General features: G+C 38.0%; 1 protein-coding gene across 2 annotated transcripts in view; it reads right to left on the reverse strand.

Annotated features, from left to right (window-relative positions):
- The window catches only part of CDKAL1 (CDKAL1 threonylcarbamoyladenosine tRNA methylthiotransferase), a 378,140-nt gene that overhangs the window by 346,325 nt on the left and 5,546 nt on the right, over positions 1–26,269 (reverse strand). For both annotated transcript variants that reach the window (XM_071451013.1, XM_071451003.1), the window contains exon 4: positions 25,139–25,251. In XM_071451013.1, the coding sequence (XP_071307114.1) occupies positions 25,139–25,251 (113 nt within the window). The remainder of the gene's footprint in view (positions 1–25,138; positions 25,252–26,269) is intronic.

Consider the following 26,269-nt stretch of genomic DNA (forward strand, 5'->3'; position numbering starts at 1 on the left):
CTAAGGAGAGTAGGTTATTTGTAGCATACCAGATGTTTGCTGACAAGAAAGAAAATACACTAAATCAGCATTTTAAGCAACATGTAGAAATATACCCATATAATTTATCTTGTTCAGATGATAACAGATGATACCTACTTAAATTCTATGGGTCACATTTTCTGCCTCTGATAAAACTTTACTCTTTCTACAGGGATACACCAGCAGTGAGCTATTTCCTACAACAAAAGACAAACTCTTGCTATCTTCTTCTTGCAAGATCCAAGAAAAACCAGCAAATTCTACCGCCTAGCAAGTGTCCCATTAATTTCAGTCAAAGTTCTCTGTGGAAAGCCTTACATATGAAACTCTTTCAAAGAAGTATAATATTCTACCAAGATGAGAATCAATGAAAGTATAACTAAGCCCTAGCAATAAAAGGTGAAGGTCTCCAAAGCATGAAGGTAAAAGGCTGTCAGGTAAAGAAGAAAATCTTCACAAACTGAAAAGAGTATAAAAGAAACATCAATTGGTTTAATAAAGACAAAGTGCTGCATTCTGCCTTGAAAATTTATTTTTAAGAAGTACTTTATGCTCACTTTGTTCTTTCTCATCCCTCAATAGTATTTCACACATAATCAATAACTGAGCCTGAACTGAGAGGGAAAAAAAATGAAGTCACTCTTCCAAACAGTACATCAATTCTAAAGTTTTGATCATAGTTTGATCAAAGGAAATGGTAGCAGAATCACATTTCTCCTTACTGAGACTTGGGCAGTTTCATTTAAAAAGTGATAAAGACAGTAACACCTAGGTTAGTACAGAATTCAACTTCATAAAAACTGAAGAGGAGTTAGAAAACACTTTCTATGAGATAAAGGAAAATTATGTAAAATTCTTCTCTCTCTACCCTCACTTCCCATAAGTGCAAGAAAACCAGCCTCCCTCCTCTGCAAGAGAGATAAAGACACCTCATGGTATCCTAGTAACCCAAGTGCAGACCCACAGACTCAAAATATAAGTACCAAGGACCCACAACTCAGAAGACTTCATATAAAAAGGAAAAAAAAAAGTCTTTTCCCCTCCCCAACATCCTCCTCCTTATCTAGAGGCTTCTGAAGCTTACAGTATTTTGTAGAGTCACAGAGCAGCTGAGGTGGAAAGGAACCTATGGAGATCCTCCAGTCCAACCTCCATCCTCAGCCACAGGAGCAACTGGAGCAGGTTGCTCAGGGCTGTGGTCAGTTGGACTTGAAATGTCTTCATGGATGGAGACTCCACACCTCAAGAGACATGTTACAGCATCTGATCAAAATCACTATGAAAAAAAAGAAGCCTTTTTTGATGTTTACATGGAATTTCTTGTATTTTAGTTCATGCACATTGCCTTCTCCCATCACTGGACACCACAGATGCAAATCTCAGCACAGACAGGCATCATTTACTTGCACGGGCAGCAGGGACATCAGTCAAGCCCTCCACAGAAAGGTCTGGGAGCCTTCATCAGAGAAAACAGCAAATGTATTTAAACAGGGCCATTATAAACCTGCTGCCAGACTCCAAAGTTAGGAAAATAATACATTTATGCTGTTACTGGCTCAATAATAGGCAAGAGAAATCTTCAGATCTTATATAGTCACCAGAAAGTAAATGGATCTGCAGGTCAGCCCTGCTCAAACTTCTCTTAGATTTGAAAATTTCCTTCTTTCTTATTAAGGTTTGAGACAGATTCCAGGTTCCAGCCTGTTTCAAACCTCTGCACCTCAAATTCCAGGCTTCAACTCCTTACAGAGGGTAAGAGTTCATAGCAGCTACTCCACTCCAAAGGAGTAATACCACATACCTCCTGGCCAACATCCACCCAGGCTAAGTCTCCTGAAATATGGCAGATCCCATTCCAGCAGTTAGCAAGGCAAAGGTATTGGCACCTTTTCAGTTTTCACACATCATCACCAACTGAAAGAAATCATTACCTTCCCAATGTAGCTACTGGAGAGGAGAGTTTGTGTGATGGAAAGGGAGACAGTCCTGGACAAGTAGTAAGCAGCTCATCATATTCTCCTTTCCTCAGAACATTATTCTATTTGTGGTTTTCCCAAAGAGTTCATTCCTACTAGGTCTTACACATAGCTGAAGGAATCTTAGTAGCAAAGCCTCATATTAACCAAAAAAATTCCAAATTGTGCATATGTTTCTCCTAAGCACTGTGGTAAGTAGACAGAAACTGATAAGCGGAAAGTTTAACTTCATTTTTAATGCAAAACCACTCCCCCTTTTCCAGTGTTTCAGTCACCATAAAACCAGACACATGAGTGACCCCGATACAGAAATTTAAAGTGGAACTAGCTACTTAGACAGGCCTTAGTAACAGATGCCTGACTTAGTCCAAACAGAGCTAAGGCTCTTTGATCCATGCAGCCTTGTCCACACTGCAGGTGGACTGGCAGCCACCTGCAACCCACCCTGCTGTAATGAGCAACCACTGTGTGACTAACAAGAGGCTCGGGAAATCCCCTCCCTACTTCCAGAGGCAGTCTCTTTCTATTTCACATCTTTCCAAAAGTCTAAGATACAGTACATCAGATTGAGATACACGAGAGACACCTGTGGCCAGGTGAGTAGTCACCAATCAGCTTATCCTCTGACTGTTCATATGGGCATGCTTATTCTGCCACCTGGCTACTTCTTCCCCAAAAATCAAACATTTATTAACACTGCTGGTCATTCTTCAAATCTTTATCTATCTTTGCTGGTTAAGCACTAATACAAACCACTAGTGAACATTTCCAAAACACAGAAGTGTCAGCATTTTGTACTAATATTTGGATTAATCATGCAACTCATCCATATTTTCTGTTTGTAGAAGTCCCAATAAATCAGAAAAAAGCCACAGAAGTTAGTCCAAAGGCAAACTCATGCTAATAAGCTACATCTGGAGTTTTAGATTAAATACATCACTCCTCTGCTTAACAGACTTTTACTCTAAGATCCCTGACTTTCTAAGGCTCTTATCAACCCAAATCCAAATCATACATATGCCTCCCTGAACTGGGCCTGCCTTTTTTTGTGGTACCTCTGTTTACACAACTTATCCCTTATCACACTGCCAACACTGGGAACCACAGCAGATGGTCCCCTCAGACACAACTCTAACAGGTTTTCTCCACTCCCCCATTCCACTTATTTTTTTGTGCAAACAACTGATAAGGAGGGCTGCTGCAATGATTTACTGATATCTGAAGTTGAAAATTGACAAAATGCAAACTGCTTTTGTTCGCCCCACCACCCCCCATGAACTGTTTAACCTCTTAACTACTAAGCAACACAGACAAAGAGTATTAATAATTGTACAAACCATACAGTCTGCTGGATTAGCATTTCAAACACAAGCAGTATTGATGAATTTAAAAATCATTACTATGTAACTTTAAAAGTTATGCCAGTTTCAACAAGCAGCCTTAACTATTAGTAAAGGAGAAAACACGAGGCAGTTTCCTTTACTGTTAAAATCCACTGGTTTGGAAATGCCTTGAAATTATGTGCAAAACCATTGCCAACAGTCTACTGAAAACAGGCTCTCAAGCAGAATTTAGAACAGAGACAGGATATTTCATTTGTATTTACTTTTATCTAAAAACCCAGAACAACCTGAAGCTCAGTGACATAAAAATGAAAATGCTCTCAATATTGCTATTAGAAAGACAGAAATATGCTTAAAACTAAGCTCCACATAAATTCTATTAAACAAGCCAGGCTCTTACTACTGGAGAACATAAATTTGCAAAACCACTGCAGCAAAACGTCGCAAAAAAACCTAGAGGTCTGCAAGAGCATCTCAACTAACCATCTATGAAGAAGCATCTGCAAGTAGACAGTAATGAACCAGACAGACCCAGAGGGCTTTCTTAAATGTAGGTCATGCCTGTCAGACCATAGCAAAAGACAGAGTAACATTTGCTGAAGAGAACCCCGAGTTATTATTACACTACATTGTAGGCAGACATTATTAGTTACATATTTGCAATGATCGCTATCTGTTTAAGAGGAACAAGAAGGAAAATCTGCATAAATTCAACAGCTGTACTGAATTTAAGAGTAAGAGTCATAAAGCATTCCTTATAACATTTCACACTTTACATGCTTCTCTCTTCATAAAGTAGTAACATAGAAGAAAAATTTCTGTTGAAATCCAATGTTTGTTTTACACCAGGGACTGGGAGACCAGCAAAGAAGTAGGCCAAAAGGTGGCTTAGAAAAAGTAATTTTTGCTGGTTTATGTCATATTAAAATGAAGACTTAAATTACCTAATTACTGAAATGACAAGTTAAAACCTTGAGAATTATTACTTTGATATCTGCAGTGTTCTCTTTCCTTGATTGATGTTTTCAGTATTTGATTCTGGTACCTTGTATTTAGTTAGAACAGAATCCCATAGTAGAAGATGGTATAATAAGTTAAGATGTGGAGACAGATATAAGAACATGAGATAGCATAATGGAAGTACATGTACCAACAGCCTGATGCCTGGCTGGGTTTTGTTGGCTTTTTTTACTCACACAAGTAACACAAAAAAAAAAAACCAAACCGTTAAGAATTTAAGAAAAATTCCTGACAACTAAGAGAGTCAGCAGATTAGAAATGCAGTTACTTTTCACCTGAAGATCAAAAAATTACACAGCTAAAGAATTAGTATTTCAAAGCATAGAAGAGTGAAACCAACATTACTCAAAAACACATGGCCCTGCAATCACACATTTGCATCTCCTGCTGTAAAATCAAGGACACAAAACATTATTTATTTCTTTCTTGAGGCCAGTAAGATAAGAAGTGAGGAATCTCTTTTTGCTTAAAAACAGATTCACAGTCAACTAGGAAACAAGAAAGAATGCTTTAGGATTCACCACAGATGAATCTTTCTGGAAGCAAGGCATCAGGTGAACACATAAACACTATAAATAGGATACATAAAAGACTGGAACATAAAATTTAACCAATTAATCTCCACACTCAAGAGATTCTATAATTAGACAGTAAAACATGAATTCAAGCTAGAAAGTTATTTAATGAAGGAAAAATTAAGTTCAAAAAATCTGATTGCTCATTCTTTGTTCAGCTAGCAGTCATCAATCATGAGTTCAAAAGAAGAAAGATTCTTCATTGGCCAGCAGCAAAACTTCCCATTCAGAGCTCACTTATTACAGGTTACCAGTGTATACATTTCTCCTGTGAATCTAAGGAGATGATATTTACCAGAAAAAACCAGTATAGGATAACGCCTCTTTCAGATTCAAACACAATCCATGTGCAGATGCAGCTACACTAACACAAACATTTTTATATTTGTTAATAATTCAAAATATATTGGGGGGGTTTGGGGGGATGGAAGGGTCTTTTTTGTTTGACTGATTTTCACAAATTTATGTTGTTTATAGGCTTCAGATTTTAAAACACTGTTTCTCTGAACTACTTAGAGCTGAACACTCCACAGGTAACAGCTTTGGACTTATGTTCATTATAGTCTCAACAGAAGTAAAATAGATAATGTACCAATAGGCCTTTCAGTCTTCCAGTCTTTGAACATGACCTCCAGTAATCATCAGCATTATTTATTAATTTTTAACAAATTAAAAGAAAAGAACTACTGGAAAGATTTCCTGCTGTCATGTTACTGTAAAAAGCAATTGATGCACCAGTACATTGATCAGCTTTCTTGCCAATAATTTTCATTTCTGCAGACACAAGCCTGAACCTCAGTTTTGCAACATTGTAAAGTTTTGTGCTGACTGAGAAGCACTTAAGTGCTTGAACTTTACTTGACTTACAATCAAACAAAAATTAGCGTCACAATGTTTGTGTTGTCAGAGCTGCAGCTCTCTTTTAAATATATGAGTTAAAATAATTTTGCTGTAGTGTGATCAGGGATAGAACGAATGGCAGCATTTAGACTATTTACCTTCTTCTGGGAGGTGTAAGAATACACATGATAAGGAAGAGGATGCTGTGGTCACAATCAAATCTCTGAAAGGCCACAATGCTGTTTACTAGAGAATGTTTCTTCTGAGATAGAATTTTGCTGACAAAAAAAATCTGCAACAATTTAGACCTTCCTGAAACAATTTTACAATTTCTAAGACTAATTGCATGTATATACACAACTAGAAAACAAATGGGATCAATTTTTCAAGATATATGACAAAAACCCACATAGCGCACACTGAACCATGCAGAACTTCAATGCTGTCACTGAAATGTTTTAAAATCTGTTAACAAATACTTTCACAAATAGGAAAAAAACAAGTTAACATAATTAACTTATATAGCATTATCACAAATTTTACCTGTACATACTGTAAATAAAGAATAAAAATAGCATACACATTTCCATTTAAATTTGCCTGAAGATAATTATGAATGCACTCTGGCTGAACTTCAAGTATTCAGATTTTAAACATTAATTTACTTTGACTATGTGCATGTCAAAATGAAAGATTGCTGTCTGGATCCAGACATGCAGTATTAATACTGAACACGTGCATTCATTTCAGGTCAGCAGACATTCCAGCTCTACTTCAGCAGGTGGTAGGAACAGCACTCTAATTAAAATCTATATTAAAAAGTTCACAATGGGCTATCTACTCTGAATAGCACCCATACAGAAACATCACTGCAGCTGAAAGACTTAGAGCACCTTCCCCCAAAACATATGAATGGCCCCTCACATAAACCACCTTTCTGAACCATTTCTACTTTTTCAACCTACCAGTAGATTTTTCAAGGCAGCCCAATAAAGATTTCAGCACCCATTTAAGATACTAAGAAAGGTACCAAAACAGTTCTTCAAAATAATCTCACATTTAGATATCGAAGGAATGAAAATGTGATAAACAAAGCTCATTCCCTATTAGATGTTTGTCTCTGGCCAATCCCTTAATAAAATTATTGCCATTCATAAGTGATACATCTGAGAACAGTGTAAACAAAGTCAAGGCAATCTCAGCCTAGTAAAAAAATTATTAAGTCACAATTTTAGGGTAAATATCTATCTGTCTGGGGTTTGTCTTTTTCTAACTTAATATTTTTACATTACACTTTCAGGGTGAGGTTTTTGGTTTGTAATCAACGTATGCTATACTGAAGGCCAGAAATATCCTGACATTTGACAGTGTACCAAATTCTTCAGTTACAGTGCTTCATATAAACAATAGAGAGCACTAACTCCACACAACACCCACAGTCCACTCACTCCTTGTACCTCACTTCTGCTGCTGAATGAGGTGATGGTATGACCACCAGGCTAAACGCAAGTACTTAGAATTTTATGGCAACCACAGCAAATGAGCTGGATAAGGAGATACCAAAAACCCTGAAATGGAACGTGTAAACCAAAGTTTGTTCCTCAAGTGTAACTGATAATTGCATTAAATAACTTCCACAAAAAGAGTGATATCAGTCTTCTAACTCAGAAGACAAATAGGTCCTTTTTCTTCTTCAGATTTGAAAGCAACTAAGGATAAAGAACTATTCTATTACTGATAGCAAAACCACTCTTTAATTACCATTCCCATAGACGGACTAAACCTTCCACAGGAAGCATCAAGATGATGACAATTCCAAAAAGTATTCTCTCTTTCTTTCAGAAACTACTTGTTTCTCTGCACTCATACTGATGCCCCATGAAGTGAAACTTAAAGTGTGACCTAATCCCTTCTCTCTTGAAAACCACCCATAGCATACACCCTTACACCTCCATCTAATTACTAGCAATAAGATCAAACTGATGCAAATTGTAGCCAAGGACAAATTCAAATAATGTTGTATCCCACACAATTTACTGTATTTTATGAGACTCCAGTGTGGAAGTAGTTCAGGTTTGAATTGCATGTGCCAGTCAAACAATATTGGATGTTATCTGTTATCCAGGTGCCACTTTAGATCTATAAATTCAAATATTATAAACAACAATGACACAAGCTTAAACTTCTTCTACAACAGTTGTTCATCATTAGATGCCTGTGAAGTTTTCAGCACTCAGAGAAATGGGTCTTTGCAAGTGTAAGCAGAAATAAAGGAGCATTTTCCTTCCCTGGGTAGAGTATCTTGTTTTTCTCATGTGTGGAACTCTCCATTATACTTCCTTTTAACCCAACCAGCCCAGATACTTATAATGTTAGTATGTCTAGTGCAAGGCTAAAAACATATAAAAGTATATTTGACCTGCTTCTTTCTCCTAGTAAACAGAATCTTATCATACCCTTCTATTTAAAACAATTTTGGCTCCTAGTGAGAAACATCCATTGCCAAACAGCAAGAAAATCTATATATAATAGTTACTAATGTTGCATTGAACTTTGGTTACAAAACACCACATTTCAATTTGACTATTTATTTACAAAACAAAGACATCATGTAACCCCTAACATACAAGGACATACTAAGAATATTTAACACATCATATTAGGGAAAAACTTTAATAGTCTTATTCTTTTCACAGACACAAAAAGAAATCATGTGTGAATTTTGAAATCACAGATAGAATTCAGCAGAACACAGTACTGGTTTGCCAGGCAAACATGTTCACAGCTCCATCACAGAATGTTAGACTGGTGTCATTGCAGCAAGTGGTTCCTCCACCTTCTGTTTTGCTTCTTTTAGCTTATAGGATAGTGCTCAGTGTATAAACACAGGGTATACATACAGAACTGGACTGAATCTGTTTCTTTTCAGACAGAAAGAGCATTTTAAGAGAAGGTGGCAAGACAGTCCAATAAGCAGATCCTGTCCATTGTCAGATGCACAGACAGATCTGCAGCTGTTTACAGGATGTGTCAAGGAACTGTGTACCTGCTTCTCTGTTTTAATGATGATGTATGAATCCACAAATAAAATTATCACATAAGGCACATCAGAAAGGCATAGCAATTACTTTTGCCAAAGCAGAACTGGAACAAGGATCATTTTTATCAACTTATTCATGGCTAACTAAGTATGTTGTTGAAGCTCTGAACTTAAAACACAAAATCTTGAGCCCACCAAATAATAAAATATCAACCAACAAGAAATAAAAAACTTGAAAGTTGAACTGAACTTGAAATTGTATTGTCAGCCTGACCACATTACTTTCATGGTAACTTATTAACACACTTCACATGCTTACCTCTACACATAAAAACTCTGCAGAACTGTAAGGCTGACTAAACATTGAAAGGATTTACGTAATTTAAGAGAAGATAAGGTTAAAACAAAATACTTGGTCTTACTGTATTAATAACTGGGTATTCATACCATTTCAAGCTATGCATCTCTCTTAAGTGTCTTGCCTGAGTTAGGACCAGAACTCCCCCTACAATGAAAGGAAGAAAGCCAACACACTTGAATTCCTTACCTCCAGGGGGTGCTTCAGGAAAGCAAGTATATTTTCACTTAGCTAACCGGACCTAACTTAGAAACTTAATTATGGGATGTATGGTAACAACAATTTTTGAACACCTAATTTGATAGATATTTGAGCATTCCCAAGATAGTCCTTTGTTTATGATCACTTTAATGCAGCAGCTAAAACGTATATTTAAACAAGGACAGAAAGTCCCATTTCAACAGTTTTTTGCTTGGAGGCTTTTGACAAAGAAGTCTTTTCATTGTTTATTCCAGACTGACATTTTCGAAGACACTACTCTATTTTCAAGGTGTAACTATTAAAACATTTGTGAAACAATGCTACAGAAATCAATGCTAAAAATCAGCAGACTCTGTAGAGGTTAAAAAATACATGTTTTAGCATACAGAAAGTCATACGAGCAGTTCCATTTAAAACATGTCTTAAATCCACCTCATTCATCAGGCTTTAAATCCTTCATTTTAGGAATCTTGTTTCTTGAGGATATGGTTTGCAACATAGATGGCACATGTGTTTTCAATCCTGGAATGTGTCTAAAGTAACTGGGTACAACTCTGTATCAAGTACCACACAGTTTGTTTCACAAGTCACACACTCCTTGATGTTAGCAAGACATTAACTGGTTCCACACATCAAAGTTATTCTTGATTTAGTTCCTGGTACCTGAAGAACATGTTAAGGGGAGTAGAATTGCTTTTACAAAAAGCTGGACTGTATTAATGAAAATGAAAAAAACACAGCTATGGAAGCTTAAAACAAGGTTTTGCAAGGGCAAGAGGCTGATTAGCAGGAATTTTTGTATCCCAGATCTCACAAAAACAACAAATCCAACCCTAGTCCAGAGGGATTTTCAAATTTTCTTCCTTTGTAGATATACCAAAATTTAGAAAAATGTTTACAGTTTGCATTAATTTTTCTTTTTTGTGTGTCCACCTGTTTGAAAAATGCAGACCCCTTCAATTACCTTCTTGAATCACAATTTGGGTGCTGATCTCTAGAAAGAAAAATAAATAATAGTCCTTAACGGGTAGCTCTCGCAGAGAAGTAAGAACCTATAAATCAGTTCATACAAAATATTATTTTCCTTAAAAAATCATTTTCCTGCAGAACCAAATTAACTGAGATACAGGAGGAAAGATCTCAACTTGAATCAACTACATGTTATTAATTCATCCTAGAAGCTGCCTTACTGCTTCAAACCAAAAGCTGTGAAAACCTGCAAAATAAGAAAGAGAATTATGTTAAACTAATTCTTACACATTTTAGACTGAACTACCTCAGAAGCACTGCATCATCATCAGGGATCAGCAGCTATGGATATATTTCCTGGAGTTATGCTTTGTTTTCTAAACTGAGGAAACTTTCACCTAAGAAAAGAGATCTTCTTTGGTGTCCCACAGTTTACAGACACAAACATCTAACTTTTGCCATCCAACCACATACTGCAAACCAATCCAGATCATCATGACTTCAATGTCTTGAATTATATAGGGCTAGAAACTACTTTTCATTTCATTGTGGTATACAGTATTCCTAAGTCCACTTCTTCAATACAAATGAGCTATCCTCCCCAAAAACTGTGAAAAATATTGTTGTAATAAAGCTTTTGCTGCTAAAGAGAAGCAAAATACTTTTTGCTGCTCAGTATTTCTTTAGAATCTTCCTATAAAATAAGTTGTTCTGCTAATATTTTTCTTTTTTTTTTAACCTAAAGTGTTATGCCAAATACCACATTTGCTCTTTAGTATGTGCCAGGTAGCACACCTGGCACTTCAAGTACAAATTTATCAACTGATTTCAATTAGTGCCACAAAGGTGAGTCAAACTAGAAATGTTGTATACACACAATGCAAATAATCACTGATACACCTGTAGAGGTGTGATCCAAGACAGCAACCAGCAAGATCTCAGGATGTAAATGAAGAATATACTCTAACAAATAAATCAATGTAATCATTACTGTAAGAAACAACTACAGCATTCACCAACTTTATCTGTTCCCCCCTTCCCAAAAAAACCAAGTAAAACACACTTAACAATGGAAAAAAATTCACACATGCACACAGAAAACATGCAGTCTGGTAACATAAATGCCACTTTTGCACTTCACAGACCCTTTGGAGTTTGGTTGGGGTTTTTTTAATGATACATATAACAAGCTGCAGCTGAAGCAAACTTTCTTCTTTTGCTGGAAGAATTCACATCTTTAAGAGATTCAAACTTTCCTGGTGTACGTACCTGAGCCCCATGAAAATCTGCCTTGCCAAAATTTCTAAAATGTTTTTAAGCATGACAGTAAAGGAAACGGACTGCTTAGCACATTGTACCTCCCGCACAGTGAAAACCTCTCGCTAACGCTGAGCATTATGAAAAAACCTCACCCCATCCTGATTGGACACACAAAACCCTGGCTGCATCACGTTGCAAGCGACTTAGTACCACACCCAGAAATCTTTATTTGGATATGATCTTTTCCATGAATGAACAACTATTTGTTTACAATTATATAGCACACTCTGAAACCAAAAGTCCAATTTTAGGACAGAAAAAAAGTTCAAATTATTTTAAACTTTCCAGCTAAAAAAAAATAAATAAAGAGTTAATAAACTAGCATGAACATACATGGACAATGATCAATTAATAAAAATCATACAAATCCCTCTAATCTCAAAAGACTTTTACACTAATCACTGCTTCATTTCCTTTGCGACCATATTGGAAATGACAGTGGATCTCATTTTTTCGGAATAATCTTCTAGGATATTTACACAAGCCTAATGTATGCAATGCTCCTGCATTATTAATAATTTCTGTGGGAAACGAATGAAAATTTTACCTCACTTGCTACGGTTTCCTCTGAACTTTTGAATCTTTTCAAGCAATGCAAAGCAAGGCCCTGAGCCAGGAGATCATTTGTAGTGGGATCAATTAAGTGACTAAATTGAAAATAAAATTCAACAAAATGGCATTTTTAACCTAAATGTTAATTTAAACGGTTCTCCAGAAGAGGTTTCAGCACCCATTTCGGTGCCAGCGCGGTCACACAGCGCCATCTAGCAGTGACTCACAGTACGGCAGTTACTGTGACACCGAGTTTGACACTTTCAGAAATCAAAGTTTGTAAAATCCTCACTCATTTAAAGAAATTAAAAGAATCCAGGGAAGTGACCCTTACAATTGCTATAAACAAACCCAAAGCTGAAGCTTTACAGACCGAATCTACACCAACTGCTGCAATTCTCTTCCTATTGACCAAACTTTGGCCTCCCAAAAGGGAGAAGGTGTTAAAAACATCTTTGATAGCTTATTACTTCTGCAAAAATCTTTCTAAAAATGATCTGAAAAAGCTAAGTAAGCATTAGTAGAACTCTTGCTGTAATGTAGTCCTGCGCAGTTCTTATTGCAAGTCTGACATCAGACTCTGATCTAATGTTTCTCCAACGTGTTACCTTCACTTAAGTGGCCAAGATTTCTCTGCTTGTCATGACTAAAACTGTTGAAACACCTCAAGTTACACACACCAATAAATTCAGGGTTTCTAACGTACTGGGTGGGGGGAGGATCTTTTAAGGCCCCAACAAATGGCATCAAGATGGATTCTTTACCAGATCAAGTTGCACAAAATACTTGCAGAAATCTATCATGGCACAAAACACTAAAACAAAGCATTCCAAGTCTAAAGCTATGATTTCACAAGCACATAATTTAACTCAGCACAAGGAAGCCTTAGTGCTAAATGAAAGACAAGCTATCTCTTGTAAGCCATATCTTGCCCACTCAGTGCAGGTAATGTTCTGCCTTCTTTCTTTCTCAATGTCTCAATGCATATGCATAGACACAAAGATTTGCACTGAATCAAACCAAGCAATTAATATGATTTTACACTAAAATGGCCCAAAAAAAACACCAAAAGGTGACAGAGTATTTTTGAAACGACAGTGGGGAAAAAGTAAAAGCAAATAACAGAAGTGTGATGACAATCCTTTACTTAGCAATTCAGAGTTAGTATTACTAAGAACAGTTATTATGAACAACAGTGGTGGCCCTAAATGAGCTGTGAAAGCAAAGCCTTAAAAAAAAACCCACTGTGACTCTCTGTAAATTAGCAGCATTCACTTCAGACACATTAAAAAACCAAAGCAGAGAAGCAAGCTATTCTGACAAGGATAGTTGACAAGCTAGCACCAAGACATCAACTTCCCCATCTTCAACAGTTTCATTCAAAAACTATTTCCTGTAAGTATTTCTCTATGGAAGTGGATTTCAGTATTTCTCATCTTATATAAAAAAAAAAAACATTAAGTCAATTATGACAGAGTTATTCTCTAACAGAGCCTGATTAAGGTTTCAGCTGTCCTGGGACCTGAATTGGAAGGTTTCATAAACTGTATTTTGAATAAGGCAACATAAACCCTCCCTCCTCCACATCTATCAAAATTGTACATGCTAGATAAACATACTAATCTACTCAAAGATTGATGCAAATAAATAAACTGGATAATGTCCAGAGGAATGGAACAAGAAAGGTCAGAGTTCTAGAGAAGATGACCTATGAGAGAAGCTTTTAGGAACTAGGTCTACTTAGCCTAAACACAAGATGCCTATAGAGAGAAGGCATAACAGCATTCAAATATGTGAAAGGCTGCAATGCAGAAGAAAAGAATCAGATGTTCTCCATACCCACTAAGGAACATACAGGCAGCTAAAGGCTTAACTGTGCTAAAAGGTATAGGTCACACACCCAGAAACACTTTTCAACCAGAAAGGCAGTTAATCATCCAAAAGGGGTTATGAATTCTCCATCACTACAGGTTTACAACACCCAGCTAAAACAAAAGCTGCTGAATGGCCCAACCCTGGGAAGGGGAGCTCACCTTGCCAGGTGCCTTTTGGCCTATGATCTTCAACAGAATGCAGCAGTCTAAGAGGAGGCTCTGTCAGCCATGAACACAAACTTACATCCTGCAGGTGGTGAGGGAAAACAGTTCCACTTAAAATTCCTCTCCCAGTCCTCCTCTGCATCAGTTTACACCCCAGAACTAAACCCCTCTTCCTGCACCTGGCAGCTGGGCTGCCTGCAGCAGGTGAGCAGCATCAGACTGAGGTGCTGATCAAAAACTATGTCAATTCCTCCTCAAGCCACCAAAGAGTAGAGGCAAAGTTCACAGTCCCCTCCATTTAAATGTAATTCTGCCTCAGTAAAGAGAGGAGCCACTGACAACACTGAAAAGCTGCACCTGTAAAAGAACTGGCAGTCACTTACAGAAGAAGACACTCTTTTTCTTGCTCTGCTGTGTTTTTATTTGGAAAATCATAAACAGACTCAAAGACAATTCTGAATATGCAAGTTTTCCAACAAGCCATTTTTAACAAAAAGACACAAGTGTCGTGGCAAGAGTTTGTGAAGAAAATTTCCTTCCTCTCATTACTTTCCTGGAGTTTGGGGTTTTACGAAAAATCAAGGTAAAGAAAAAAAAACTTAAACAATAAGAATTTTCTCCTGTAAAGAAAATTCTGGTAGTGCTTTTCTTATTGTACTCTAGTGTTACAAAGAATATCTGGAACCATCAGCAAATATATAAAGGTGCCTGTCCTACAACTGAACTTAATTTTTTTGTTTTCTAGTAAGACTTCCAAACCATATTCACTTGATATTCTCCTTCCATCACTACCAATTATGAGACTCAAGCTTCTAGTTAAATAACTACTGGATGCTCAGATTTACCATCATCTGATGGTCTACATCTTTACACTCACAAAGGAAAATCAGCATTTCCACTGGGAAGTGAATTTTTCAAATCATAAAGACAAGCAGAAAAGTGGCGACCCATGAATAAACAACAGAATCTCTAAAGTCAACTATCAGTTAGGGACTCAATTACAAACGAGCACACTTTTACCCTTAAAACCCAGCCAACAAAAGCTGAGGGTCCAAAATGCCTAATAAAATCTGCAGTTCAAGTCTTCTGTCTTCTATTAAATCACAAGCCAAAAAAATCACTTCTCTATACACCAGTGTCTTGTACCAGTCAACAGCAATTCAGTTTTGGCACAATTAACTCCAAGTCTATTTATAGTTATCCACGACAAAGTTTCTGCTTAACTTCTTTCTGTAAGCAAATTCCAAAGCCAGGGATTTGAGACAAGACAAAAGCTAATGTCTTCTGCTTAAATAGCCGGGTCCTCAGCCCCAACATTTAATCTGCTAACTCCAACTGGTAGCACACAAAAGCCACAGGATTCACAGCAGTGAATTCAAGATTGATAGATGTGCATTGCTGTAGGTCCATCATGCTCTGGCTAAGCATGAGTGTTGGAAAGACTGCACCAGCTCAGTCAGCTTAAGCTCCCCATGGGTGCTGCTTGGCCACAACAGCTATCCCACTTTCGCCAAGTGGTTGAAAATAGCACAAAAATCACAAAAACTGGACAGGATGAGGCTGAAGTTTCATATGAACAGCAGAAATAGGTTATGACAACATAAAATATTCTAACACATAGTTTTAAGATGCAATAAAGTATTTTCTCTGCACATCCTGACATGCAGAGCAGCCTTACCACTTCTCTCAGGGTGAGACAGCTCACCATCTCTCCAGTATTGCTGAGACCAAGTAATTACTCAGTTGCTGTGAAATATTATGAGCCTGTGCATAACTCATTTGGTTTCAAATCAGGCTTATCAGCTTCAAATGCTTTGGCATTACAGCAATGCCAGAAAAGAGCAGGACTGAATGGTTATTTCATGAACACCATGAGGAGGATACAGGTCACATGGGAGCCTGCTTCAGCTTTGCTTCAGACGGTAGCACAATGTTATTTCACTATCACAGAGCTCCTTCCCTGCTGAATTAGAGGCCTCCTGGGGCACAGCTCTACTGCCCCCAGAGGTGCAAGGGACAGACTGTCCTTTGACAACTTGTTTGTCTCCACTACTTCAAACATCTTTCACAATAAAAGATTTTACAAAACTAAATTTAAAATATTTAGACGGCAAAAGTAAGAAAATTATACAACTCAGAGGTTCCTGAAGATAAGCTCAAGAAAATGATATGCAGTCAACATGAACAAACTACTTCCACAAACCTTAAGTTAAGGACATGGAATACAGAAGCCAAGTACACAGCTAGGTCTTACCCACAGTCAACTTAGGATGTTAATTCACAGCAGGTATCATTTTCCCTCAAAAAACCACATTAAATCATATCCTGTAGACTGTTTAGAATTTGCCTGAACAAATGAAAAAGCTAGCTTTGGAAACTTAGGATAGCACCACAGTCGTGACAACAGTTACCAAATACTAGCCCTAACAAGCTGTTAGGCACCCAAACAAATAAATATTGATGTCCAACCTGAAAATCATCTGCCTTTACACTCACAGTTTTATTTATGATGTAGTTATGCATTTCAACAAGTAGTGTTTGTTCAGTAGTCCTTATAGTAGTTTTTAGTGTCTCGGCGAAATACAGTAAGACAGATTAAAAAATGGTTTAATTTTAATTTACTCTTTCTTCAAAGAAAATAGTATGTTGATCATTATAAGCAAACTCTCAAATAATGCTTCAAAGATAAAAGTAACCCAGCCTACCCAGATCAGCAAACATAAAGCAGAAACTGCTTCCAAACAGAATAGTTCTTCAAAAAGGTGCATTTAGGCAATTACACCTTATGAATCTCATCTCCTTAACAGAGACTCTCTAGAAGGGAAACTGAGTCCAACACAAAACATAACTGAAGTTAAAAAGTGGTAACTCTCGAGACAAAACAGAAGTACAAAACAGACCTTCATAATCAACAGCAAAGTTGCCAATTACACTGGCATAAGACCAGAACAGCACCAAGTAACGTAAACCAAAGCAGGTTTATTCCAATGCACATGGCTGTATTTCCCAGGAGCCTAAGGCTCCAGGCGCCTCCATCCATTCGGTGTTCCGAGCCCAGCAGGGCTGGCCGGGCCCAGAGCACGTTTATTCCTATGCACATGGCTGTATTTCCCAGGTGCCTAAGGCTCCAGGTGCCTCCATCCATTCGGTGTTCCGAGCTCAGCAGGGCTGGCCGGGCCCGGAGCCCTCCCGGCCGGCGCGGCGCAGCGCGGCACTCCTTGGGCACTGCTGCCCCCTCTCGACTGCTCCCGCCAAGGCTCCGGCCCAGCCTCACCTCTCAAACCTTCTCCAGCTGAAAAAAGCCTCAACTATTTCATACATTACCTTATCCCAACTGTGTGTGTGTGTGCCTGATCACTGTATAAACATTCTATGAGAAGGAAACCAGAAGGATAGTGTCCAAACTCACTCATACGGCCAAGCAGGCCTGGGGAGACACAGAGCTGTATCACTTATTAAAAAAAAAGGCATAAACTAAAAGCACAGATGAGCTAAGACAGTAGCAGGCACACTCCAGGGATGGGAATCGAGAGACAAAAAATTGCTACATTTCATTATTTGTTCACTCAGCGACAGGATCTGTTTTAACACCTGAGAGCCATGGAATCACCTACCAGGCTTACATGAACATAACCAAAGCCAGCCCTGAAGAAGGAAAAGAAATTACACCCAGTCTGAAAGTCCTTTTCTTTCTCTCTCTCTTTTTTATTCCCCCGTCTTTCTTTATTTGCTCCCATCAACGAGGAAAAGCACCAAAACCAATTTGTGTCTATTATCTGTTTTAGTGCATTTCTACTGTCCCCAGACAGCCTCCATAATCACACAGCAGGTCTTTTCTCTTAGTATGCCCTCAGGCCTAAAACAAGGAGAACAACACAGATTAACGTTCTGTATTTGGAGACACAGAACAGTCTGAGTTGTGCTACATTCAAAATTCTTAAAACTAACAAGCTAGAAAGCAACTTGGCCAGGCTTGCCTTGCTCCCAGAGTAACTTAAGAGTAATTCTCATACGGAGGTATCCACACTGCAACTAACAAAAAAACATTCCCAAATATATTCAAAGCATCTTAATGCAAAGCTGCAACCCTGGCAAGTTCAGAGAACTCTGTCCTCATTGGCAGCTAAACTTCATCCTTTCTAGCAAACAAACTGTAGTCAAACTGAAGCAAGAGCCTGCAGTGAACATTAACCCTCCATCACTATTCCCCAGTCCTCCAGGGTAACAAGCACATCTTTTTCAAATGCTCCTACAGATGTTCCTGATCAAAATAAAATCCTGCTCCTACCTTTGAGGCTACATCGTCAAAGAAATCTCTTCAGGTTATAAAAAAATGGTTTGTTCTCCCATTAGCTTTTATAAATCTACTATAAATTTTCCTTAAGCATGAAGAACCATGAGACATGTGAAACTAATGTCTCTGTAGAACACCCTATAAAGCATCCCGTCATCTGGGTGTGTATGCTGAACTCACTTCATCACTGCTATTTATGCTTCATTTGCTAATTGCTTAACTATCTACTACAGGGACATGTTCCACATAGGAGGATGGATGCTACCAGGAGTTGAAATTTACCTTTCACGGTTCAATCCTTTTCAAATTCATTCTTCTGGATAACATTAAGTTCAGCATCGCCAGAACTAAACTCCATTGCACAACCACCAGAGCATGGAGCCAATGCCCTGTCACTAGAAGTAACCCTAAACATGTCGTGCATGCTTAAATTTGCCTATCTGAGCTCTCTACAAGTGTCTCTGAAGATAATGTGCCCGTAGGATTTATGAGGTTCTTCAGTGTGCTCCCAACTTTCAGTTGCCTGCCCTATGATTGTGAAATAAAAACACTGAAAGAGAAAAAAAAACAAAAACAAACAAAAAAGCCACTCACAGATGAATACACAATTTTAAAGAGGATAAGGACAGTACACATTTTTTCACATCAAGCACTAATGGCAGTGATGCCACTATGAGAAGAAAACAGACTCTAGTTCTTATCTAGTTCCCCCATAAACAGGGGACACGTTACCCAGTTTGAGAACTCAGAGTTCTATTCTGTAACAGAGACAACATCCTCAAAGCTGGACTCCCCACTTAACAGAAAGTTGCCCAACAGGAATAAGAAGTTGATCCTGAGGAAGCTGAGGTAGGAAAAACCCACCACAAAGAGGTCATATATCTTGCACTGTGCTACAAGTCAGAAGTGATAAGTAACAGAAGTCTAGCCACACATGGGTTAGGAAGTTTTACAGGGAACACTGGAGCAGTAATACACAGTTGCCAAAACCACAATTATACGTTAGTTTACAGACTTAGGGAACGTGCAGTGCTGCACATGAGTCACAGCATGATGCTGTATGAACTCTATACTGCAAGAAACCATCCCAACAACATCCAGATTCATTGTCCCTCACTGGCTTATAGGACACTGGATGCTCTGGGAATATCTAGTCCTTCTAAAGAACTGTGAAATCTTGATCACCTACAGTTGTGCAACCCCATCTGCTACATCCCATGAGCCTCACCTGTTTTTTTCCCCACCATGTCCCATTTCACCCTCTATCCTCATCCTCTTAAACATCTCACCATAAAAGTTTTAGATTTTAAAAAGAAGAAAACCTTCACACCCACATCCCAAGTATTCCCATACTAACTGCATGTCAGAGCACACTTTTCAAGCCTGAGCATCAAGAATCAGCACACAAAACAAACTTATGGCAAGCAGCAACTCTGATCTTCTAACAGCAGGAATACGCATTGCTGGAACTGTAAAGATAACAGGTACAGAAATGTTACTTTACTGCCTCACTTAGTATCAACATCCAAAAGCTTTTACATCCAGAAATAAGAGTCAGCTTGAATCTGAAAGAAAAATCGGTGGCAGAACAGGTATGCTGGTAAGGTTATCAAGCAACACAAAAATCATACAGGGCTGTGACTCTGCAAGTTATAGACAATGGGAGAATTCTTCAGTGAGGGTACAAAACACCAGAATTTACATCTCTGTTCACTCCTGTTCATTACTCAGCTGCTTCAGAGACAGTTTCATGACTGCAGTGTTGTAGAGAAAACAGAAACACTTCTCATCAACAGAAAAGTAGCATGGGGTATTTTGCGTATTTAAGCACACACCATGCATACCCTGCCCCTCAAGAAAGGATTGCCAATTATTTTTTCTTTCTAAATTGGAACTGCACTCACAACCATTTGAAAAGTACAAATCCAAACGCAAGGACTAACCTTGAATTCTCTGACTAATAAGGCACTTCATGAGCAGCTAATAAAGATTTGTCTTTTAGCTTAATAAAGAATACTAAAAATACCTCACAATGAGGATGGCTCACCCCAAAAATTACACAGTAGTCACTACAATTTCACATGATACTTATGAAGGAACAGATGAGCATTATCAGCAGGGTGGAGAGCAAAAAATGGAAAGACCAACTGCTGATTCTGAGCAACTAAAAGCATACACTGGAAACCAGCAGAGATCTTAGTCAAAATACTTCATCAACCACTATGCAAGCTGCAGAGAGCTTATTTTAATAATACAGTAACCTATTAAAGAGATCTCTACTTTAAAACAATAAAATAAATCAAAATCTAGTATTAAAATTTTATTGTGTAGTACAAAAGTACTTTTAAGAAGACAACACTTGAAACAAAGGACCAGATACTGAAGCGATTCACAAGCCAGGAATCAATACCTGTACAGTCTTAGTAATTTTCTTTATTTTGCACTTGGATGAATAAAATTCATACTTGAGCATGCTTTGCTGCATCTGCATGGGGATGGCCAAAATCTACACAAGCATGGCTTATGCAACACAATGAACACGAGACAATGCCATTGAACGCTGAAGTCCATTTTAGATTGCAGCACCTCATCTGCTTTTCAACAGCAGACTCTTTCCTTTTACACCTGTCTTCTTTTAACATGAGGTCTTAAGGAGATCATTCTTTCTTCCTTGTCTTCTTCCTTCTTTCTTCTACTCAAACATGTTGTTTAAGCAGATGGAGAGTCTTAATGATACCTCAGTTATATCCACTGGTAAGCAAAACTGACAAATGTTTAGAAAATTAACAAGTAGAAGAGGCAAAAAACCCCAGATAATTTCTTTAACAGGATTTCAAAATATTATTTGATATCTGCCTTAGAGAAATACATAAATTCTCTGCACAGGGGGTTACAGAGGTGTAAGACATATAACTTGGACTATAAACAGTAAGAATTGGCAAGTCTCACTGATACAAGTCCTGCCAACTAAAGACAATAATGGAGTGAACTCTACACAGCCAGCAACTTTGCATCCAACACACTTACAGAAGAAATCTCTAAGACAGTGAATAGGATGCCTGAACTAATTTCAGATTAGTGTAAAACTGCACAAGTAAAGCTAAAGGTCTATAAAATAACCCACTTGCTAAGTGCTTCATCAAAGCTAAGCCCACTGACTTAGCAGAAACAATTCTTGTTTGTAGAATCCCATGCTAGATGAAGAGTATGTTCTGTACTAGCATTTATTTCTAAAATCCATGAAAATGTAGTGCAGATAAACTGTGACTGGTTTAGCTTCACTGAATGTTTAATAGCAAATTTTGCTTTGTCTCCATGAAATAAAAAGTTAGTGCTCGTTTTTCTGATATTTCTAAGTTACTAGCAATGCCTTTCTTACCCCCAGCATGTTTTACAATGGCTGAGGAGGGAATGCTTTTCACCTTAACAGCCCTGAGCCAGAAGCAACCTGTATGAAATAACAAGCATACTTAATGTCTTGGGTCCACCAAAATGCATTCAAAGCTGGGCCAAAACCCATTAATTCCACAGAACTAGAAACATACAGATGTCAACATACGTGAATAGAACTGCCCACTTGAGAAGTCAAAACATTCTGTGTCTGACTACACATGTGCAGTTCCATTTTTCAGAGAAAGCGAGCTACATGGCAAACATACTTAAGTCCCTTCCAAACAAAAATCTTGCTCACAATATTTGAAAGCTCCCAGCTCGCCCACTTCCTGTTTTTCACAGCAGGCATTACAGGCAGTCTGCACCATGAGAGTTTCTTCCTCCAGGGCGTATCTCACAGGGAGCACTCCAGCAGGTCTGCAGGCATGTCTAAACTATACAGCAAGGCATGCTGCCAAGAAACCAAAACCAGTTTTAGAACCAGTAAAGCCACCATCAGCTACACCATTTTCAGAATATGAACAACTACCCATGGTACAGCCCTACATTGGCAGCAGCTGGTCCACACATTTCTGTGTGGCTCAGGCTTATAAAGGAGCTTTGTGTTCCCACAGGATGGTATGCAAGATTTGTTCAGAATGCTGCCCACCTTCACACTGTAAAAGCAGATATAAAAATAGGTTCAGCTCTTCTGCTGGCTTCCCTTTGCCTATTTTTAAGCTGATGCAGTCCCTGACTTTAATCATCATTGCTGTTATTGCAGTATCTGTATATTGCTGATTGACACTCTGGTCTCTTGCCAGACAGAGGCAATCTTTGCTGTGAAAAGTACAGCCCTCAGTTTTCACCTTTGGATATAGACACTCCTGGAAGCAACAAAGGGTTCTTGTACAGAAAGAACATTTTTGAAAAACAGGAAAAGCAAGGAGGACATTATATCCATGTTCAGTTTCAGATAAGTCAACTATGAGGCAGGTTGCATTGTTACAACTTCCAGGTAGCAACAAGAGTCTGTCTGACACTGCTTTTCTTCCTTCTATATTTTTTTCCGATCTTGCAATTAGACAGAAGGCACTAGAAACAGTGCTTGACTCCTTCATAATGGAGCAAAAACTGCAAGAAAAGCTCACATCTTATTTTCTAAAGCCAGAACTTCATTCCAGCATCTTTTCACAAAGTGTTGTGTCAAAAGCTTAGGAACATGTATGAAATAGGTTAATCCAAACACTTTTAAGTAATAGCTGTCCAAGACACTGTGACAACACACAATCTTTCATCTCAGTGAGTATTTCTATCTTTTCCCCAAGACTGTAACAGTTTTACATAACACTAACAAATTCTAGCAACACAGAGACTGATTTACAAAATACCTCTTACAAAACATTTTCTTCTTAATTTTGCATACCGTAAACAATATTCAGTTTAATTACAAGAAATGTTTTACATTTGGATCATTTAAGCAACAGTTACTGAGTAGCTGCTTCACTGTACAGGACAAAAAGATTAAAACCCTATTTGACATCCTATCTCAACTTCTCAGATGACTAAATGTAAAAAAAGCCAAACATGCCTTCTTAAGAACAGACTGACAAGAATTACTTAATTTCAAAAGAAGAAACTACACTGCGTAATTTCTGCCTATCACCTAGCATTGAGGCTTTTTTGCTTGTTCCATTTAATGTATGTACACATGTTAACATAAACTAAATCAAGACTTAGATTTAATAATGACTAGAAAGTAGTAGTCAGTTTCACATACAACTACCAAAATTACTCTGAGACTCCTCTCCCAGCAACTGCAACTTTTATTAGGTTTTTAATTCTCAGTTTCAGATTCTAGATGTAGACTTCATTCTATTCTAATGTCATAAACAGTTAATTTTCTAAAAAAAAAAAAGGTATTGAAAATTTAACATAGATCCTTCCTTCACTGCACTCCCATCTTCCCTACATCTCTCCTGGTAAAATTCCAGAAGCACAGAACAGTCATCTGAATCTTGACAAGCCAAAAGCAGCTTCTGGAATAATGCGCATTAGAACAACAAAGGTAAAGAGGAATTAAATTTAAGAAAGCCATAAGGAGAACATATTTGTAATCTTATACAAACAGCTGCCACAAATAAGGGGTTTTGGACCAGTACTCAACTTGTCTGTGGAAAGAGCCTACCTCTACTCCAGAGTTGTACTACTAATTTAATCATCACATGGGTTCCCCAAAGTAGTTCAGCACTTAAATAATTTAGTGTCTTATTTCTACATAAGAAAGATCAGCAGCAATAAAGAAAAATAAGATGCAACTGTTCAACGGTATCGTGACACATTCATGTGAAAATCAGGAAGTCATTCTGTGAAATCAGTATTGTTTTTAGAAAAATGTCAGGAGAGACAACTTTGTGGTCTTTCAGTTTACAAGTTTAGGTGCAATACACACCTGAACTTGAATTAATTAATAAAATTTAAGTTTCTGTTTTGACTAGTCAAAAGCTATACAAAAATATTCAGATAATACTTGTACATTGAAACATGGTATTAATCCAACTTTTCAACTTTTTTGTCAGCATATTTTGCATTAAAGAGATGAAATGTGGTCAGCATAAGCACAAGTTTGGACGTATTTTTGGGCTTGGGGAGGCACAACAAGATGATGGGGAGATTTTAAAATACTTGGAAGGAAAAGAGAAATAGCATTCTCAGCTCTTTGAAACCTATGAGGTACAATCCTGTACCATCCCACCTCCATCATACTGATCATCCCTCCTGAAACAATGTTTACCTGGAGTAGAGCACCTCTGCTCCAATGCAAACACACACATCACCAAGTGAAAACACTGCCTCTCTCCCTCTTTCCCTTGGGTTCCACCAATCACAAATAAACACCAAGAATTAATGGATTTCCCATCCACTCTTACGAAAACTTTTCAATTCAGTATAGCAAGTAAAATGTGAAAAAAGACACTGAATTGCATCTATCTGATGTCTGCCCTGTCAAGAAAATCTAACCATTCTGAAAGCACTCATTCTGTAATCATTCTGCTTAATGCCAGGAAAACACTTTACCTCCTCACCTTCAGATCAGAAAGGGATCAGAAGTGGATTTTTAAAAGCATAATTAAGACTGAAAATATTTGCTGACAGCTTCACAGCTCTGAACATTCACCCCAGAAAAACTGAATTACAGGACTCACTCATACTGTTACCTGTAATTTTGTATCCATATGCAGCCAGCTGTCCAGCCATGTATTCACCATCTGAATTATTGTGAGAACATCCCCATGTACGAATCCAGATTTTCTGAACACCAGGAATAATGCTGTCAAGTAAAAACAAATGAGAAATGCCAGTTAAATGATGAACAAGCTTCCCTGTTAAGCCCACTGAACTGACTGAATGAATTGTAATTCTTCAAACATAAAATAAGCAATGCAAGTAGTAACAACTCCAAAACAGCTGAAGAAAAACAGTAATTATGTGATTTTAGTGTAATGGGTATTAGGCCTTGATGAGATAGAGTAACAAAAACCACTGTAGGGCCGTGTTTTGTGTTTGTGACTGTAACAGTGTTAACACACCGGTGGTTTCAGCTGTCATTGAACAGTGCTTGCTTATTTCCCACTGTGCTCCATCCCACCACAAGCAGGCTGCAGATGGACAACAGGTTGGGAGGAACATGAGCAGAATAGCTGACCAACAGGATAATTCATTCCAGATGACATCATGTTCAGCAATAAAAGCTGTGGGTTCGGCCTTTCCAAAATAACCACTGTTCTGAGACTGGCTGGGTACCAGTCTGCTTGTGGGAGGTGGCAAATGGCTGCTTTTGCATCACTTGGGTTTTTCCCTGCTCCTTCCTTCCTTCATTTTATCTGTCTTCATCTCAACCCACAAGTTTTCTCACTTTTACTCTTCCAGTTCTCTCCCTTGTGGTAGAGTCAATCCACCACAACTAGTAAGAAAAGAGATAGAAGAGAGTTTCAGCATGGAGAAAGTGCAGGAGCTGTAGGATAACAACAGAATCAGTACATTGCAGTTATGTTATCGCAACAACAAAAACTCCAACAAAACACACAAACAGAAAAAAAAAAAAAATCCCAAACTTAAACTCCGCGAAGTTCTCAAAATTATTGTACCACGTAACAAGGAACCTTCAAGTGACAGCACTGAAATTAGGCCACCAGCAAACAAACTGCAACCTTCTGATATTACAGCATGCATTGACTGCAGTTCCCTCCACACAAGCCAGCTCTATAAATTAACTTGATGGCCACCAGCCACACGAACAGCGGAAAGCCCCCATCCCAACCTTTCCGGGCTACAGAAGCAGCATGGCA

The sequence above is a fragment of the Agelaius tricolor genome, unplaced genomic scaffold, assembly GCF_023055355.1.
Source record: "Agelaius tricolor isolate 1412-34295 unplaced genomic scaffold, bAgeTri1.0.p SCAF_2, whole genome shotgun sequence".
NCBI classification, from domain to species: Eukaryota; Metazoa; Chordata; class Aves; order Passeriformes; family Icteridae; genus Agelaius; species Agelaius tricolor.